The sequence below is a fragment of the Vitis riparia genome, chromosome 17, assembly GCF_004353265.1.
Source record: "Vitis riparia cultivar Riparia Gloire de Montpellier isolate 1030 chromosome 17, EGFV_Vit.rip_1.0, whole genome shotgun sequence".
Taxonomy (NCBI): Eukaryota; Viridiplantae; Streptophyta; class Magnoliopsida; order Vitales; family Vitaceae; genus Vitis; species Vitis riparia.
In genome coordinates, this window is record NC_048447.1 from 18,699,203 (window position 1) to 18,712,381 (window position 13,179).

At 33.9% G+C, this 13,179-nt stretch overlaps 3 protein-coding genes across 3 annotated transcripts; all 3 read left to right on the plus strand.

Moving 5' to 3' along the window:
* Nucleotides 1–2,905: 2,905 nt before the first annotated feature.
* LOC117904196 (MDIS1-interacting receptor like kinase 2-like) lies at nt 2,906–4,237 on the plus strand. The gene has a single exon (XM_034816705.1). The coding sequence runs from the start codon at nt 2,906–2,908 to the stop codon at nt 4,235–4,237; it is 1,332 nt and encodes a 443-aa protein (XP_034672596.1).
* A 295-nt stretch (nt 4,238–4,532) lies between these two features.
* LOC117904197 (MDIS1-interacting receptor like kinase 2-like) lies at nt 4,533–5,405 on the plus strand. Its single transcript, XM_034816706.1, has 2 exons — nt 4,533–5,013; nt 5,107–5,405. The coding sequence occupies exons 1-2, from the start codon at nt 4,533–4,535 to the stop codon at nt 5,403–5,405; spliced, it is 780 nt and encodes a 259-aa protein (XP_034672597.1).
* Nucleotides 5,406–9,691: 4,286 nt separating this feature from the next.
* On the plus strand, nt 9,692–13,093 carry LOC117904237 (MDIS1-interacting receptor like kinase 2-like). The gene is made up of 2 exons (XM_034816754.1): nt 9,692–12,524; nt 12,598–13,093. The coding sequence occupies exons 1-2, from the start codon at nt 9,707–9,709 to the stop codon at nt 12,894–12,896; spliced, it is 3,117 nt and encodes a 1,038-aa protein (XP_034672645.1). The 5' UTR covers nt 9,692–9,706; the 3' UTR covers nt 12,897–13,093.
* Nucleotides 13,094–13,179: the final 86 nt, after the last annotated feature.

Sequence of the window (13,179 nt, forward strand, 5' to 3'; positions counted from 1 at the left end):
AAAATTGAGCAATCCCCATGCTTGTCAACCTCACCACGTATTTATTGATAGAAAAATAAAATATTATTTAAACCAACATTCTTGGTATCAATTATTATGACGGGCCATTGGATTAAAAGATTTTATCATTTTTTTATCACGAATTTCACTTGATTCACACCCTTAAATTTTAAAAAAATAAAAATAAAATTATGACTAAGTAGAGAAACGTCAAATAATAGAAATCAATCAAAATATTACATAACTTTGTTTCCTTTTAAAAAAGTTTGATTATAACATAGAAATATATTTTTTCGGTATTTACCTAACAAAGATATATCACTAATCAAGTAGTATCATCATACCTTAATTTCATTCACTTCCCAGGAACAAAGTATTTTATTCTTCAATAAGATGGAGGATCTAGTAGTTGCTTAATCTATGTTAATAGGTCTCCATACTTTATTTATTTTCAAGTAAAAACCATCGACTTAGGAGGACTATCAATGGAAAGGAGGTTACTGATATATGTCAAGAAATCAAACACGATATGCATAAATCTTAAGTTCTAAACAAGAAAGAAAGTTATTCTGGTTCATAGTAAATAAACAATCAAGCGGCTATAGTAACCAAAGGAGACTTTCGGCTATTGTCTACTCAAGTTATGTGAAAACAATCATAGAAGCCAGTTCGATATCATTGAGAATTTCATTCGTCTCACAAAGGAATCTTGGACAATGGGCAAAAGTCTTTATTAAATTTTTTATTAGTATCTCCAATATAATTAGCATTTCTATCAGCTCTGCTATTTTTTCTCCGAGTATGAGGTTGTCAAATACTTCAAAATATTTTTTATGATGTTAAATTATAAGATCCAACTGCTTTCAAAATCTTTCTTGTTTGGTGGCAAGGCCTGGCTTTTTCTAAAGGGAAAGACCATGCAAGCATCTGCAGACAACTGTAAAAAAAACCCTAAGGCTATGTTTGGTTCCCGGAAAATTTGAGGGAAAATGCGAGGGAAAGAAAATACAAAGGAAAAGTAGAAGGAAAGAAAAAGTGAAGGAAAATAAAAAAATAGATTAAAAGTTAATAAATTATTTTTTTTGTTACTTCAAACTCATTTTATTTATTTTAACTCATCAATATAAAGATTAAATAATTTAAAAATACATAAGTTTTTAATTAGTTTTAATTATATTTGATTTTTTTTTATATTTTTCATAGGACAACCAAACATGAGAAAATCATTTTCCTTAGCATTTTTTTTCTTTCCTTTGTACTTTCCGGGAATCAAACATAGCCTAAGTCTTTTTTAAAGCAAAAGCAGTAGGAGAACTAAAGGATTCTTCTTTGGAATTATTGTTTTCTATATAGATATGGTTTCATTATTGGTTCCATTAAAAAAAGCAAAAGCTCTTCCAAGCAAAGGCTCCACAAAACGGAGACCAAAACAGGTCTATAATTATTCTAATTTTCATGTAAGTCGTTAATTTTAAATTGTTACCTAATATTCACTTTAAATATTAAAATTGTTTATTAAAATTAATAATTTTTATTTAAAATATAATAACTTTTATATAAAAAAAATGAAATTATTTTAAACATTATTTTTTAAAATTTCTAAATTCGTGATAGTAAAAAAAATTTTAAATTATTTTTTAAAATTATTTTATATATTACCCTGTTAAATTATAAGAGATAAATAAAAAAAAGAAAAAAAAAGCAACTATTTGAAGGCAAAATATGTTTAGAATTAAAAAATAATAATTATTTTGGATTATTACTTTAAATTATTTCAAATTCTTAAATTGATTTATTAAATACCCTTAAATTCATCAAATGCCATTGACTAAATTTATCAAAATTATTTTACCTTTAAGTTAAAATATTTAGTCATTAAAGTATCACGGACCAAGACATGTGACAAGTGCTTTTATGACTCATGTCACGGCCCCTATACCATGGTGTTAGAGTCCATACCAAGAAACGTGATACATTTTTACTAAACATATATATTAAATATATTTAATAACTTGAATTAAGTCATTAAATTAATTTATTAGTGGCTAATCCCACAATCATACAACTCCCAACCAATCTTTTTAAGTTCATTTTTCTAATGCAAAGACACAGAAGATTATGATAATTAACCATGAAACAAAAAAAATATAAAGAAAAAAAAGAGAATGATGAAAGGAGTAAAGTGGATAAATAGAGTTGTGAAGCAGCACATGCAGTACATCAACCAAAACCATGGCATTCTCAACCTTGAAGAACATGCTCTCCCTTGTTTTATTGCTCCTATGGATTATGTTGGTTTGTTCAGACAATGTTTCTTCTCATTCTAATGAAGAAACACAAGCTCTGCTCAAATGGAAAGCCACCCTTCTCAACCAAAACCTGCTTTTGTGGAGTCTTCATCCTAACAACATCACAAATTCTTCTGCCCAACCTGGAACAGCAACCAGAACTCCATGCAAATGGTTCGGGATATCTTGCAAGGCAGGAAGTGTAATCAGAATAAACCTCACAGATTTGGGTTTAATCGGTACTCTCCAAGACTTCTCATTCTCGTCTTTTCCTAATCTTGCATATTTTGATATCAACATGAACAAGCTCTCTGGTCCTATCCCACCTCAAATTGGTTTTCTCTCCAAGCTCAAATATCTTGATCTGTCCACCAACCAGTTTTCAGGGAGAATACCGTCGGAAATCGGCCTATTAACTAATCTCGAGGTCCTGCACCTGGTTGAGAATTAGCTATGGTTCAATTCCTCATGAAATAGGTCAGTTGAAGTCTCTTTGTGATCTTTCTTTGTACACCAACAAACTGGAGGGATCAGTTCCTGCTTCTCTGGGTAATTTGAGCAACTTGACCAATTTGTATCTTGATGAAAATAAACTTTCTGGTTTGATTCCTCCGGAAATGGGGAATCTCACCAAACTTGTTGAGCTATGCTTGAATGCCAACAATCTGACAGGTCCCATCCCTTCTACCTTGGGCAATTTAAAAAGTCTAACTTTGTTGCGCCTCTACAACAATCAACTCCCTGGGCCTATCCCAACAGAAATAGGAAATTTGAAGCACCTCCGGAATCTAAGCCTTTCCAGTAACTATCTTTCAGGTCCAATCCCCATGTCATTAGGTGATCTGAGTGGCCTAAAATCTCTGCAGCTCTTTGATAATCAACTTTCTGGCCCCATTCCTCAAGAAATGGGAAACTTGAGATCTCTTGTTGACCTAGAAATATCCCAAAATCAACTCAATGGTTCCATTCCTACTTCACTGGGTAATTTGATCAACTTAGAAATTTTATACCTCCGTGATAACAAACTTTCTTGTTCCATTCCTCCAGAAATTGGGAAACTTCATAAGTTGGTTGAGCTAGAAATAGACACGAACCAGCTATCTGGTTTTTTACCAGAAGGCATATGCCAAGGTGGATCTCTAGAGAACTTCACGGTGTTTGACAATTTTCTCATTGGGCCCATCCCCGAAAGCTTGAAAAATTGCCCAAGCTTAGCCAGAGCTCGGCTCCAGGGAAACCAACTCACTGGAAATATATCCGAGGCATTTGGGGTCTGTCCAAACCTGTATCACATCAACTTGAGCAACAACAAGTTCTATGGGGAACTTTCTCAAAATTGGGGAAGGTGTCACAAACTACAATGGCTGGACACTGCCTGGAATAATATCACAGGGAGCATACCAGCAGATTTTGGAATCTCAACTCAACTAACCGTGCTTAATCTTTCTTCAAATCATTTGGTTGGGGAAATTCCAAAGAAGTTGGGAAGTGTATCGTCTCTGTGGAAGCTGATTTTGAATGATAACCGACTTTCCGGGAATATACCACCTGAACTTGGATCGCTTGCTGACCTTGGGTATCTAGACCTGTCAGGAAATAGATTGAATGGGTCAATACCAGAGCACTTGGGTAACTGCTTGGACTTGAATTACTTGAACCTGAGCAACAACAAACTCAGCCACGGAATTCCGGTTCAGATGGGCAAGCTCAGTCACCTCTCCCTGCTTGATCTGAGTCACAACTTACTTACAGGTGAAATCCCACCACAAATCCAAGGTTTGCAGAGCTTAGAGAAGCTTAATCTATCCCATAACAACCTATCTGGTATCATTCCAAAGGCTTTTGAGGATATGCATGGCTTGTGGCAAGTCAACATATCTTACAATGATTTGCAGGGTTCCATTCCCAACAGCGAAGCATTTCAGAATGTTACCATTGAAGTGTTGTAGGGAAACAAAGGTTGTGCGGTAGCGTTAAAGGGTTACAACCTTGCGAAAATCGTTACTCATAAAGCTGTATTCATAATCATATTCTCTCTTTTGGGAGCACTTCTACTTCTTTCTGCTTTCATTGGGATTTCCTTGATTTCTCAAGGAAGAAGAAATGCAAAAATGGAGAAGACCGGTGATGTACAGACTGAAAATCTCTTCTCAATCTCGACTTTTGATGGAAGAACAACGTATGAAGCAATCATAGAGGCGACCAAGGATTTTGATCCCATGTATTGCATCGGAGAGGGAGGACATGGAAGCGTATAAAGCAGAGCTGCCGTCAGGTAACATAGTAGCTGTGAAGAAGCTTCACCGATTCGACATTGACATGGCACATCAAAAGGATTTCGTGATTGAAATAAGAGCATTGACAGAGATAAAGCATCGAAATATCGTGAAGCTTCTGGGTTTCTGCTCACATTCACGACACTCATTTCTGGTATTCGAGTACCTGGAACGAGGGAGCTTGGGTACAATCTTGAGCAAAGAATTAGAAGCTAAGGAAGTGGGTTGGGGTACAAGGGTAAACATTATTAAAGCGGTGGCTCATGCTTTGTCTTATCTGCACCATGATTGTGTACCTCCAATTGTTCATCGAGACATATCAAGCAATAATGTTCTGCTGGATTCTAAATATGAGGCCCATGTATCCGACTTTGGCACTGCTAAGTTTCTGAAGCTAGACTCATCAAACTGGAGCACTCTTGCAGGCACATATGGATATGACGCACCAGGTATATAAGTTCCGTCTTCTCTTCAGTTATCAAAGAAATAATCTAGCATGTACAGGTGTATGTATATACAATCTTTGTCTTTTGATTTTGCAGAGCTTGCTTACACCATGAAGGTAACCGAGAAATGCGATGTCTACAGCTTTGGAGTGCTGGCACTTGAAGTGATGAGAGGAAGACATCCTGGAGATCTTATCTCCTCTCTATCAGCTTCACCAGGGAAGGATAACGTAGTGTTGAAAGATGTGTTAGACCCTCGACTCCCACCTCCCACACTCCGAGACGAAGCAGAAGTGAAGTCTGTCATACAGCTCGCAACTGCATGCTTAAATGACAGCCCACAATCTAGGCCGACCATGCAGATGGTTTCTCAGATGTTGTCTCAAAGGATTTAATCCATCTAGGAAAGATTTAATTTGTGTGGAACTCTATCCAGTCTTACGAATTTGTGTGCAAATATGCATATATAGTGATTGTATTTAATGAAAAAATAAATCTTCAATTCTGTGATATCCTCTGTGGGTTCATTTGTCACTCACCATCAAGATTCCGATCAACAAAATTTTCAGGTATTGTATTCTAAAACAAGGAAGATACAAAGAAATAAATTTATTAATAAAAAAGAGTATAAAACAATAAAATTATTTTAAAATTTTAAAGTAATGATGAGTACTCTTTTGTTTAAAGATAATTTTTTATTACAAAGACTATTTTTAAAAATAATTTTTTTTATCAAGAAAGAGAAAATAATATTCAAACTTTAAGAACTTGGTTGACAAATTTTGGAGTGAAATAATTATTTTTAAAAATTTGTTTTATATAAAATCTCATTTGGGAATGTTGGTTTTTGAATAATTTTGTAAAATACTAAGAACACCATTAATATTGTTTTCTTAAAATCAATATTAATTGTCATTGTTGGTCTCAATTTTTTTTTTTAAATAAGCTTAAAACCAACATTATCAATATTGATTTTGCTGCATATAAAAAAAAAATAGTTAATTGCCGACCTTTTGCATATTTTATAATTTATCCTCTTATAGTCAAAATTTAACATTCTATTCCCTAACTTGTTAAACAGTAACACTTCGATATCATTCAAGAACCCTTTATAAATTATAAATGAAATTGCTTGTTTGTTTTTTTTTTTTTCACACTTTAATTCCAACATTGGTTCGAGATTGAATATAAACAATTTTCAATTAACAACATTGAAATAGAATTTTTCAAATGTTTTTTAAATACGACGATCACTGATTTTGATTTTGAAAAGATATTGTATGATTATTCATATTTTTCCATATTATTGTAAAATGTGATAATCAAACTTAGACTATATGTATTTTTATTTTTATTTTTATATATTTCAGCTTTATTTCTTTTCTTAAGAAGTAATTCATTCACCATTGACAGGAAAACATGACTCTTTAAAAGTCTGAATGGTAAAGTGTTACTCTTTTACAAGTTGGGAGTAAAGCACCAAATGTAAGACAAGAGAGGGTAAAATATAAAATATGTAAAAAAATTCTTTAAAGAATTCTTCAAAAATCAAAACATGTGAAACACCCTAAAGCAAAAGTGAACTAAATTATCCTTCTTTGGAATTGCATAAAAGGGTTTGTATATAAAACTAAAAATATTGCATCTATTGATACTTTTTATGCCACATTGAATTTTTTTTTTGTTTGTGGGATGAGACACATGGGTGGCTTTATTTTATTTTATTGATATAAGGGTGTTATCTTAAAGTTGCAGTTTTATCAAAATAATCGACCATGTAACCTTTACTATTAAGATCATATTGAATGGTTATCATTGTTGTACAAGTAAGTTTCACACTGAGAACTTAAAGATGCAAAAAAGCAAGAGCTCCATAGTGTGGAAAACAAAAAAGGCTTTACAAAGTGAAGACCAAAACTCCGTTATAATCCTAACCAACCTTCATATTATGTCACGTACATATTTGTTTGTTCTTCAAAGACAAAACAATCGACATCACTCTACTTTTAGAGGCATAGTTATCTTCAATGAGAGATTGCGAAACAAGAACGAGTCTTGAACTATACAAATAATGAAGAAAGGATTGAAAGGTTCATTAATTTTGCAGATGATGGGGTCTCCATAATAATTGAAAAAAAAAAAAAAAACACAACAATACTCAACAATCTTAAAAAAAAACAAAGATAAGAAGAATTAGAAATGAGAAAGAGCAGCAAATCATATCATTTGCTTTAATACCATATCAAGTTGAAAACAAGGAAATGGAAGAAGAAAATAACCCTTTCTTATTGAACAAAAAATTGAATAAAAAATACAAAATCAAAAGTTATATAAAGAGCTCAATAACAACTTTAACAGAGTTACAACAAATAAATATGTACACAACTTAATACTTCATATTCGATATGATAGGTTTAAGTTGTTAATTTAAATTTTTTCTATTTAATATTCACTTTAAATATTAAAATTATTTGCTAAAATTAAATACTTATTTGAATATTTTTTTTATTTTTTAAACTTCTATATAAAATATAATGACTTTTATATAAAACTTATGAATTTATCTTTAAAAAAAATTTATTATATTTTTAAAATAAGTTTCAAAGAGTTTTTATATTTAATGTAAAAGTTTATATTATTTTTTCTTTTTGAAAACAGAAAATAAAAAATATATCAAAATGATACCAAACTTAAAATTTTCCAAAAATTATTAGGGTTATTTGATTAAAATGGTTATTGGAAAATTTGAAAATTTAACCCTTTATCATTTTTTGGCCCCATTTTGACAAAAATGTCCGTATTATTTTCTTGTAAAAATAACTTTTTTAAAAAAATATACATACATATATATATATATATATATAATATTTAAAATAGTGAATGATATTTATATCAAAAATGAGTTTCAGTTTAGGGAACAAATTTCTATTTTTAGGAACAAAAAACTATTTTTAAAATCAATTCTCATACAAATTCTAATAAATTTTTTTGTATATTTTATCACAACTCAACAAAAATTTTGCATCATGATCTCAACAATTGTACAAAATGCACAAGTCTCTCCAATGTTTCAAGATAATCATAAACTCATATTTGGAGCTGAAGTCCACCTAATAATATAAATATTTAAAACTTCCTTTAGTTTGATAATGAAATAAACCTTAATTGGTGAAAGAAAATATACTACATACTTTTTAATTGGTCTGGTAAGTCAAATTTCTTAAGGTAATAAAATCATAATTTAATCAGTAATTTTATTAACTTTAAATATTTTCAACCATTGTTTAAGATTTTTCTCAAAAGGCAAAAAGTTATAATTTTATACAATAATTTATTTGAAAATTGTTTTTGAAAACGGATCTAAAACCAGCTTTTGAGAATAATTTTTTACAACTATTTTATAATATTTTGTAAAACAAAAGCTTGTTAAAGAATTTAAAATATTTTGAAAGTGTGTTGGACAGTGATTTTAAGAAGTGTTTTTAATTTTTATAATTCTTAAAAATAAAAAAATTCATATGTTAAAAAATATAAAAAACAAACATATATTTTCTATATTTTTAAAAATAACTTTTATATATACATTCTCTATATTTATATAATTATTTTTTAAATAATTGTCTGAAAAACAAACGAAAATAACTAAATTTTTTTCTCAAAAAACAACTTACTTTCTGTTTTTTTTTTTTGTTAAAAAATTGTTTTTATTTTCTGCTTATCAAACCTTTTTATTTTTTCTAGAATAAAAAAGTATTTTAAAAAAAAAAACAGTTATCAAACTCTAAGATCTTTGTCTCAAACTCAACAAAAATCTTCCACCATACATAAAAAAAATCATCATAAATCCCCTGTATTTCCTGCCAATAATAAACTTACAACAACCAACATGAACAACTCTTTTACTCGGATGGTCCACCAAAATTACCATTAAACTGCAGAAAAGTTAAATTAAGTGGCAACGACCATTTCAAAATCTGTTGTGTTTCCTGAAACCCTGGTCTTTTATTTTGAATTTTTTATTTTCAAAGTGGGGAGACCTATGAAGTGTGAAAAACTCTAATCAAGTCTTCCTAGAAGCTGCCATGGTGAGTGCGAAAGCGAACGAGACACTAGCCCAAGTCTTCCAAAGCAGAAGCAGTGGGAGAATTGACACGTCTAGCATTGTATCGATTTTTTTCTGCATGAAGTGGCACATCCACGTTAGTTAGATCTTTATTCATCTTTCAAAGGCTGTATGGTAAGTAGATCAACGTGATGAGTCCATTTAATTAACTTAATTTAAATAGTCAAATATATTAAATATGATTTATTAAAGAAAAAAATATTTGCTAAAAAATAAAAAATATAGCATGAATGTGAGGTATGATAAAAGGAGAATATATGCAAATCCCAACAAATCATTTAATTCCAACCAGCCTTCAAGTTCACTTTTCTTTTGGAAAGGAGGAGAAGACTCCGATGACCATAAAGATATAGGAAGACCAACATATTAGTAGAAAGTGTACCCATGAAATAGGAAGGAATGAGACATGCAAAGACCTTAATCTTAACCTAAAAAGCCGTTTGAATGGGTATGAACAAGACAGTTTCTGACTACAAAGACTTGTGAATTACTTTCAGAAAGGATGGGAGCTAAGGAACCAAAGGTGTATAAATAGAGTTGTGAAGCAGTACATGCAAAACAACAAACAAAACCATGGCATCCTCAACCTTACAGAAAATGCTCTCCCTTGTTTCCCTGCTCCTCTTGGTTATGTTGATTTCTTCAGACCATGTTTCTTCTTATTCTAATGAAGAAACACAAGCTCTTCTCAAATGGAAAGCTAGCCTTCAAAACCACAACCATTCTTCCCTCCTTTCGTGGACTCTTTATCCTAACAACTCCACCAATTCTTCTACCCACCTTGGAACGGCAACCAGTCCATGCAAATGGTATGGGATATCCTGCAACCATGCGGGAAGTGTCATCAAAATAAACCTCACAGAGTCGGGTTTAAATGGTACGCTCCAAGACTTCTCATTCTCATCTTTTCCCAATCTTGCATATGTTGATATCAGCATGAACAACCTCTCTGGTCCTATCCCACCCCAAATCGGTCTCCTCTCCAAGCTCAAATACCTTGATCTGTCCATCAACCAGTTCTCAGGAGGGATTCCGTCAGAAATTGGCCTATTAACTGATCTTGAGGTCCTGCACCTGGTTCAAAATCAGCTCAATGGTTCAATTCCTCATGAAATAGGTCAGTTGGCATCTCTTTATGAGCTTGCTTTGTACACCAACCAACTGGAGGGTTCCATTCCTGCTTCTTTGGGTAATTTGAGCAACTTGGCCTCTTTGTATCTCTATGAAAATCAACTTTCGGGTTCCATTCCACCAGAAATGGGAAATCTCACCAACCTTGTTGAGATATACTCGGATACCAACAACCTCACGGGTCCCATCCCTTCCACTTTTGGAAATTTGAAACGTTTAACCGTGTTGTACTTGTTCAACAATAACCTCTCTGGGCCTATCCCACCAGAAATAGGAAATTTGAAATCCCTGCAAGAGCTAAGCCTCTACGAAAACAATCTTTCTGGTCCAATCCCTGTGTCATTATGTGATCTGAGTGGCCTAACCCTCCTGCATCTCTATGCCAATCAACTTTCCGGTCCCATTCCTCAAGAAATAGGTAACTTGAAGTCTCTTGTTGATCTAGAACTTTCTGGAAACCAACTCAATGGTTCCATTCCTACTTCACTGGGTAATCTGACCAACTTAGAAACTTTATTCCTCCGTGATAACCATCTTTCTGGTTACTTTCCTAAAGAAATTGGGAAACTTCATAAGTTGGTTGTGCTAGAAATCGACACAAACCAGCTGTTTGGCTCTTTACCGGAAGGCATTTGCCAAGGTGGATCTCTGGTGCGCTTTACAGTAAGCGACAACCATCTCAGTGGTCCCATCCCCAAAAGCTTGAAAAATTGCAAAAACTTAACCAGAGCTCTGTTCCGGGGAAACCAACTCACTGGAAATATATCTGAGGTAGTTGGTGACTGCCCAAACCTGGAAAAAGTAGACTTGAGCTACAACAAGTTTTATGGTGAACTCTCTCATAATTGGGGAAGGTGTCGAGGACTACAAAGGCTGGAGATTGCCGGGAACAATATTACAGGGAGCATACCAGAAGATTTTGGAATCTTAACTGATCTAACCTTGCTTGATCTTTCTTCAAATCATTTGGTTGGGGAAATTCCAAAGAAATTGGGAAGTGTAACTTCTCTGTGGAAGCTGATTTTGAATGATAACCAACTTTCTGGGAATATACCACCCGAACTTGGATCGCTTTCTGACCTTGGGTATCTAGACCTGTCAGCAAATAGATTGAATGGGTCAATACCAGAGCACTTGGGTGACTGCTTGGGCTTGTTTTACTTGAACCTCAGCAACAACAAACTCAGCCACAGAATTCCGGTTCAGATGGGTAAGCTGAGTCAACTCTCCCAGCTAGATCTGAGTCACAACTTGCTTACAGGTGGCATCCCGCCACAGATCCAAGGTTTGGAGAGTTTGGAGATGCTTAATCTCTCCCATAACAACCTCTCTGGTTTCATTCCAGGGGCTTTTGAGTACATGACTGGCTTGTCGTATGTTGACATATCTTACAATCAGTTGCAGGGTCCCATTCCCAACAGCAAAGCATTTCGAGATGCTACCATTGAGGAGTTAAAGGGGAACAAAGGCTTATGCGGCAATGTTAAAGGGTTGCGACCTTGCAAATATGGTTCTGGAGTAGACCAACAACCTGTCAAAAAGAGCCACAAAGTTGTGTTTATTATCATATTCCCTCTTTTGGGAGCACTTGTACTTCTTTTTGCTTTCATTGGGATTTTCTTGATTGCTGCAAGAAGAGAGAGAACTCCAGAAATCGAAGAAGGTGAGGTACAGAATGATCTCTTTTCAATATCAACTTTTGATGGAAGAACAATGTATGAAGAGATTATAAAGGCCACCAAGGATTTTGATCCCATGTATTGCATAGGAAAGGGAGGCCATGGAAGTGTTTACAAAGCAGAGCTGCCATCAAGTAATATAGTAGCTGTGAAGAAGCTTCACCCATCCGACACAGAGATGGCAGATCAGAAGGATTTCTTAAATGAAATAAGGGCACTAACAGAAATCAAGCATCGAAACATAGTGAAACTTCTTGGTTTCTGTTCACATCCACGACACAAGTTTTTGGTCTACGAGTACCTTGAAAGAGGTAGCCTGGCTACAATCTTGAGCAGAGAAGAAGCTAAGAAAATGGGTTGGGCTACAAGGGTCAATATCATTAAAGGAGTGGCTCATGCTTTGGCTTACATGCACCATGATTGCTCACCCCCAATTGTTCATCGGGATATAACAAGCAACAATATTCTGCTGGATTCTCAGTATGAAGCTCATATTTCTGACTTTGGCACTGCTAAGCTTCTTAAGGTAGACTCATCAAATCAGAGCAAACTTGCAGGCACATTCGGATACGTTGCACCAGGTACACTTCACTCCTTAGTTAACAAAGAAATCTAACATGCTCACGATGTAATATTTATCTTCTAATTTTGCAGAGCATGCTTATACAATGAAGGTCACAGAAAAAACCGATGTCTATAGCTTTGGTGTGATAGCACTGGAAGTTATCAAAGGAAGACATCCTGGAGATCAGATCTTGTCTCTATCAGTTTCCCCAGAGAAGGATAACATAGCGTTGGAAGACATGTTGGACCCCCGACTCCCACCTCTCACACCCCAGGATGAGGAGGAAGTGATAGCTATCATAAAGCTTGCAACTGCATGCTTAAATGCCAACCCGCAATCCAGGCCAACCATGCAGATTGTTTCTCAGATGTTATCACAGAGAAAGTAGTAAGGTCAGATATAGTTTGTGGGGAACTCTACCTAGTCTTCCATAACGCATGGTTTCGAACCTCCTGCATCTTCAGCACTATGTAATGCCTTTTGAGTTTGTTTAGTCTTTCTTTCTACATCAAGTACCTAGTGTGATTTGTACTCATAGAAATTGTGGCTTTGTGCCCAAAGAAATAAAGTGTGGTTTTGTGTGAATAGAAGTAGATAAATCTCTGCTACTCATGCAGAAAATTCATCCATTCATCTACCAAGACTGCTACTCATGTATTTTCTAATTAACA